We start from the raw sequence: 7367 nt of genomic DNA, 5'->3' as shown, positions 1-7367 counted from the left end.
GCTGAACTGTTAAAAGCTGAACTGAACAATTAAATGCCAAATAAATTTTGTTTGACGTTATCAAACAAAATTTATTTGGCATTATAACGATTTTTTGTAGTTAAATATTTCATTAAAGGACAGGGCCGCCCAGAGAGGGGGGGCAATGGGTGCATTTACCTAGGAAAACAGACAAAGCGGGCACATGCGACCTTCAATAAAAGATTTTAATAAAGTTTTTAATAATCATAAAGAGCACTACTTCTTAGAGAAATCTAAAGCAGCATCTAAGAGACTGTTATTGCAATTAAAATTTATTACAACAGACTTCAAATATTTATTATTCTAAATTTAATTCAAAAAAAAACATTAAAAAAAAACGTTGTTGTTCACTAAATGAATATATCTTATTAAATGTTAATATAGAAAATCTGTATGCATTAATATAAATGTATGTTTATATTACTTTTATTTTAAATCAGTAGAAATATACTGTTTCACATTCTTTTAAAGACATTTTTTGCATTTTGCAAAATTTATATGTATTTTAAAACGGACTTGCTTTATATAAACACAGAAAGTTTGTAAATGGGGCTCGGTGATAAGAATGTTTACGTCTTCTTTTTACTCCGGCCTAAATTTACAGTATGTGCTAATTGTAAATTTATCAAACGGCAAACTTTCAAACAGGCAAATTATCAAACGGCAAAAAAAAGGAAGATTTTTTGCATAAATTTATTCAAAAAATTTAAGTCAAAAAAAATATATATTTTTTTTTGTAAGATGTTTTGTAAGATTTTTAAAATTTTATAACATGAAATGAAATTGAAATTTATGTTAAATGAAAATTTCTTAATTTCAATTTTTTCTGCGATGAAGGACTGATTGCAATGGCTCCAATTTAAATGTAGTTAAAGTTCGAATTACGTAACATTTATCCCAAAAAAAGGCTTGTTTTAAAACATCAAATTATGACTGAGGCAACTGAGCAGTCTCTTCACCAAACGTCCCAAACAAGATGGAGTGCGCGCATAAAGGCTGTCCGGTCATTATCGAAACGACTAAAAAAAATACTGAAGTCCTTGAAACTTCTTGAAGAACTTGTTTTAAAAGTTTATCAACTGACTTTAGTTATGGCACTCAAAAAGTGGATTCAATCATTTGAATTCATTGCCTTAACTTCTTTCTAGTTCAAGGCTCCCCTATGAGTCAACGATGTCTGCCTCCTTCTTCAATCAGCAAGCATTTCTTTGGATAACGAGATAAATTTTTTAAAGACTCTAATCAATTATGTTGACCAACTACGTTTTTTTTGGCCCCAAATCCTCCAAGAAGCGAAACTGGTTGCATCTGGGTCGGCTTCGATTGGGTTTCAAAATGATTTTGTTAAGAAGAGGACAAGGAAAAAGAAAACACTTCATGGAGATTTGATAAACACACCCCACTTTCATAAAGACGAATCAAAGGGTTTTGAGGTGAACGTATTTAATGTTGCTTTTAAAATGCTGCTCCAGCAGATGAGATACAGAATGGATACAGCTCAAAAGACGACGAATATTTTTTCGTTCATATGGTGATCTTTATCTCCTTCTAGCAATGAAGAAAAACTTAGCCATAAAGAAAAACGCAAAGTCCTGGCAAATCTCTACGTAAATGATGTAAAAGAAGAGGAGTTGATTGAAGAAATCCGTCATCTAGATGTTTTGAAGCGATCAAATATTTTTGGACAAATAGAATCTCTTTCTTCGATCAAGTTGCTCAACAGAATCTACCAGAAAGGTCTTCAGTCAATATTTCATTCGATCTGCATTTTGCTTTGCATTTTTAATACCCGATTCCTGTGGCTGAAGGAGAGCGCTCTTTCAGTAAGCTTGCTCTCATCAAATTCAAATAGCGATCAACAATGACTGAAGGACGCCTTACTGACCTTATGGTGATTTTATTTGAAAACGATCAAGACTTTATCGTGAGAAAATGTCATCTCTAGTTTCGCAAAAAAGAAAGCCCACAAAGTGAAATTAGTGTGATCTGACAAGTCTTTATAATTAACATTTTATTGATGAAATATATAATTCCATTCATTTTAAATTGTATTTGTACTTTTATTTTATCAGGGGCGGATTAGGCTTTTGAAAAGGCCCGGGAAATGCTATCATGAAAAAGGCCCACAAAGTGACCATTTTTTTTAAATCGTATTCGCATGTAACCCCTCACTTTTAAATACTTTTGTAACACTATTGAACAATAAGGACTTGTATACACTTGTTTAAAATCAATATAGATGTCATTTAAGTACATGTGTTATATTTGTATTATAAATTCATATTTAAATCACAAAAACTAAAAATCATAAAAACAGTAACTTTTTTAATTCACCACTCGATTTAGCAAGTTCATCAATAATTTCATCGTTGGTTATGTTACTCAATATGTCCTTTACAATGCACATCATCAACAGAGAGTCCAAATGATCTTCTGTCAACTGACTTCGCAATCTTGTTTTGACACATTTCAACTTGCTGAAACTCCTCTCACAAGCCACTTGGGTAATTGAAATTGTGAGCATGAATTTGTAAGCCCTGTGCAGCATGCAGTAGCTCTTGCCGTAAAGATTATATTTTCGAAGCACATGGTAGCAACAGTAAATGCACGAGCGACACTTCTTTAGAGGGCCGCATTTATGGTTGGTGGCGTCATCTTCATTTTCAACCTCATCCTTATCAATCGTGATTTGATCAGAACAATCGTAACTCTCTTCCAATGTTTTTTTTAAAACTGGCCACTCTTTTGCAAAGTCCAACAGCTCAAGCAACAGCTGCGCTTCTTCGCCTAAAATATAAAAAGATAAAGATAATCTTATAAATATTCAAAATAAAGAACAAAAGAGATAACCTTATCTAATGCTAATTAAAAATTTAATGAAGTTTACCAATTTGGAAAACAAAAATACTTAAGCAATTACTAATAAAATTTAACAAGAAACCAATCAATTATATTTATAAGTAAGTTTACACACCTGTTGCCGAAATATGACATGAGATTTTCTGAAGGGCTTTTTTTGGAATATTACATTCCAATAACTCAGAAAATCCGTTGGGGTCAAAACAACTTATATCAGAGTACAGTTCACCGTGCGATGCAAACCGAGTCGACAGACTTCTTAACACTGTGTCTAGAATACCATTGTGGACCTCTACTTCAAACTTTTTTAAAGGATCTGTAAGTGGATCATCATTTGCTAACTCTCCTGCCATTACTTTTTTTATTCTTTTGCGTACCATTGGCAAATCTGTCTGTATAACACAATCACATTCTTTCTCGTCAAGAATGGTTGTGGACACATTAATGAAATGGTCTGCAGCCACCTTAACTTGATCAAAATTGCGTGATTGAGTCTGAATTTCTGAAATAGTTACTTTAACCATCTCAAACGCCTTTATGAAATTCAATCCAGACGTCTGTAGGTATTTGGACAGTGGTGTGGTTGACTCCATTATTCTTAGATATACAAATCCTGTCAGTACAGTCTTATACTTCAATAAGGACCTTAATAGACACTGCGCATCATAGCGTGCATCAACACTTAATTTAGTGGAAGAGGCTGCTATTTCCAGTACTTGAACGACGTCTGTGTATAATGCTCCTTCACCGTCGCGAAACGTACCAAAAAACTTTTGAAGGGCATCGTGTTTGGACCCCTATCTAGTAGCACCGATAACACTTAGTCGTTTGTGAATGTTTTGGCCATTTTTTTCTTTCATGTGATCAGTCCAAAGGTCCATTCTCAAGTAGGACTCACGAAAAAACATAGCAGCCTTTTGAAGTATACCAAAAAGTGTCATTGAAGCTTCATTACTGCTGGTGGCGTCACATACGACCAGATTTAAAACATGCGCATAACACCATGTGTGAATGTGTCCAGGAGACGCTTTTTCTAAGAATGTAGTAAATCCATTGTATGCCCTGGCCATATTAGACGCGCCATCAGTACTATCTGACACACATTTAGTAATATCAATGCCATTTTGTTCCAAAACATTTGACATCAATTTGCACAGATCACTGCCTTTTCCAGAATGTGAATCGACAACACCAATAAGTCGCTCCTCAATTTTGTTGGTAACGAATCGCAGGACTATCGCACATTTATCCGCTTGTGTTACATCTTGAGTTGTGTCAAGTTGCACTGAGAATATTCCCGCTTGTTGTACTTCTTCAGCAATGGCACTTTTCATTAATTTAGCGATTCCTAATATAATTTGGTTTACAGTGGATTTGGAAATGAAAGTATTTCTGTTAGCTCTATTCCTCTTATCCTGTTTATCATTCAGCATACCTTTGTCGATAATTTCCTTCAAATGCGCTTTTAGAATTTCATCGTACTTCGCAACAAGAATCACGATTTCAAGAAATGTTCCATGATCCACTCTGTCGTTAGCCAAAACATTGACGGCTTCGCAACCAGCTTTACCTCGATATAGCATACCACGTTTACCAATCACTTTGACAATTGGCACTACTCTGTCCACGATCAATCTACAATGTAAAACTTGCTGTTTTCGTAGATTATATTGCTGACCTTGTACCATATCTAGAATGGTTCGATTAGCAGAGAAATGTAGATAAGCCTCGACACATTCTTGGTGTCTCTTTGACGATTCGTGTTCCACAATACGTTGATGAATATGAGTCCAACTGTTAAAACCTGTTACAAACGAACTTGGTTTCTGCTTCTCATTACCATGTGCCAAACACACACTGCAAACCAAGCACTCTTCTTCTTCTGAAAATGAAAGAAACATACGCTGCATACCATCTTCAGGACGATAATATACCATTTTTGAATTAAAGTGACGTGTTTCAGGCTGATGTGGGTGATATTTATAGAAAGTTGTCAGTTCATTCAGGTGAAGCTTATTAAACCAATCATTCACTCGGGTAGTAGTTTTTTCGTTATCACCAGTAGGTTCAACCATGCTTGAAGAAGCTGTGATGTTTAGAATGAGGATTGGTTGGGTCATTTCATTAGTGTCAGTATGAACGCCATCTTCATCATCAAGGTTTGTTTGGGTCTCTTTAGCAACGTGAGATTGAACTTCATCAACAGGCTCAGCATCAGCATGGTGTTGCAGGGTATTTGAATTCAGTTTAGAAAACATGGATAGTAGATTTTTAGTTGTTTTAGCATCTTCTCGCAGAAGCTTTATGTTTTTCTCACGTAACTTTTCATGTCCACTTTTTCGCTTAGACATCACACCTGTAAAAAAATAAAAAAATAAACATTTGTATTAGCCTTTTAACTACTATGATTATTTTTAAATAAGTGTTATGAATGGAAGACCTGCGACTGTATTGTTATTTGTGTAAAGTTTGTTAATCTGATTATTTTTAAAGAATATAACTTAAAATTTTAGAATATACTAATTTTAATATTTTTTTAAATAAACCTACATTTTATTAAACCTACATTATTATTACCTACATTATTATTAAACCTACATATTTATTAAAATAAACCTACATCTTCATTAATAATAAATCATTCATATTTATTTTTATAAACTGTGTAGAGATTTCTTGTTAATATTATACATACTATATAAAATATAAATAGATTACTTTTAATTTTTAAATAGTAAAATACCATATTAATAAAAAACCAATATTTATATAAATACCTAATTACTTTTTTTGTTAGATATTTTATATTATATTTATAATATTGTTTTGATTTAGAAAATGTTTATTGAAATAATAAATTATAAAAGAAGCGTTACATTAAATTAAAAATTCTATATAAGATATGTATAATAAATTATTTAACGCGTTTTTATTTAACTCGTTTTATTTAAACAATAATCTATAGTGAAAACAAAGTTGAATAAAGCAAAATTTAAAGTAAATTTCAACTCACAATTTTTTATTGCTATTCTAGAAAATTTATTAAAAAAATTAAAGAAAATACGTTTTAAAATATTATAAAATTTTAAAATGTTGTATTGCTGACGGCCCACCGGGAAATGTCCCGGTGGCCTAATCCGCCCCTGTATTTTATCATATATAATCAAGTTCAAATATAGAGTGTTTATGTTCAGCGATATTTAATACAAAAATAATAATTATTTTCATTAAATTGTATGTATATATATATATATATATATATATATATATATATATATATATATATATATATATATATATATATATATATATATATATATATATATATATATATACACGCTGTGCTTTATGTTTTTATGCCTTATTTAAAAATCAAGTACTTCAAAAATGTTATTGAAACAAAACAATTTTACAAATTTAGTGCTTTCATGCTTTTATTAAATCGATCATTGATCTCAAAATAACTTTAATCTATTCACTTAATAAATACGCATTTTTTTCAAATTAATACCTTATTATTTTTCTTGTGTGAACTTTTTCGGATAAACAAAACAGCCCGGTCATATAGATATCAAAGCACTCGGTAACATAAAAATAATATGTTCACAAATAATACATTCAAATCTAAATACATTCAAAATGGAATAACTGTCGTATAAATAAAGTCGTAAAAATTAAGTAAAGAAAAAATAAAATTAAAAAAAAAAAAGTAGTTGAAAAGCGTTTATCAAATAGGTAATAGGTTAATCAAATCTTATAACATAGAATTATAGGTATTATAGCGCATAATCGAGAGTTCTATGATTTATCGACATGTTACATGTTTTATCAACATTTTTTCATATTTTTAAATTTTCATAATATTAGTTTTATATTATCAAACCCTTAAAAGAATAAAAATTATTTTTGATCTCCTAGAAATAATTTCTGAAAATTGATTTTTTTAAATAAATATTTATTGAAGTTGTTGTAGTGAGTTAAAAGTTTTTAAATTTAAAAACAAGTAAATAAAATCTTTGTATGAATTTAATATAAAATTAAAATAAGATTGTAAAAAAATTTTTATTTTTAGTTTAGGTATCTCAAGGATGTGCCTGAAGTTATGATTTGACAATTTGAGCTTTAAACATACATTAAACATGTATGTTGTATATACTTTCTTACATTTTATTTATTTATTTGGTATGCAGAAAATATACTTATAATGTTTTTTGTTTAGAAACTATTATAAATAATTGCAAAATGTATAAGAGAGTTAAAAGATAAGTCATGGGAAATATTTGTTGTACAGACACTTCTACTGATTTAAACGAAAAAACAGGTACTTTAGCTGAGCAGCATCCTTTACATGGAAAAAATGTGGAAGTTGTTGAGTTACCACATATAAGTGAGAGAGAAATTGGTAAATTTATGGAAAAATTTTTTTTAAAAATGTTGTTATTTTTAAGTTAAATACTTTAATGTTGAACAGTTCAATTTTAGAGCTT

The 7367-nt window shown here is 30.5% G+C and overlaps 1 protein-coding gene across 2 annotated transcripts in view; it reads left to right on the top strand.

Moving 5' to 3' along the window:
• The first annotated feature begins 6456 nt into the window (after positions 1-6456).
• LOC100200964 (cyclin-Y-like protein 1-B) overlaps positions 6457-7367 on the top strand; it is a 35866-nt gene continuing 34955 nt past the window's right edge. Inside the window, exons 1-4 of one of the 2 annotated variants that reach the window (XM_065799047.1) lie at positions 6457-6615; positions 6953-7021; positions 7100-7282; positions 7363-7367. The exon at positions 7363-7367 is cut by the window's right edge and continues 64 nt beyond it. In XM_065799047.1, coding sequence (XP_065655119.1) covers positions 7150-7282; positions 7363-7367 — 138 coding nt within the window. In that variant the 5' untranslated portion in view covers positions 6457-6615; positions 6953-7021; positions 7100-7149. The remainder of the gene's footprint in view (positions 6616-6952; positions 7022-7099; positions 7283-7362) is intronic. The other variant, XM_065799048.1, reaches the window with a different exon arrangement.

This window comes from Hydra vulgaris, chromosome 06 (assembly GCF_038396675.1).
Source record: "Hydra vulgaris chromosome 06, alternate assembly HydraT2T_AEP".
Lineage (NCBI taxonomy): Eukaryota > Metazoa > Cnidaria > Hydrozoa > Anthoathecata > Hydridae > Hydra > Hydra vulgaris.
Note: the sequence above shows the minus strand (reverse complement) of the source record. Positions and strands in the feature narration are given on the sequence as shown.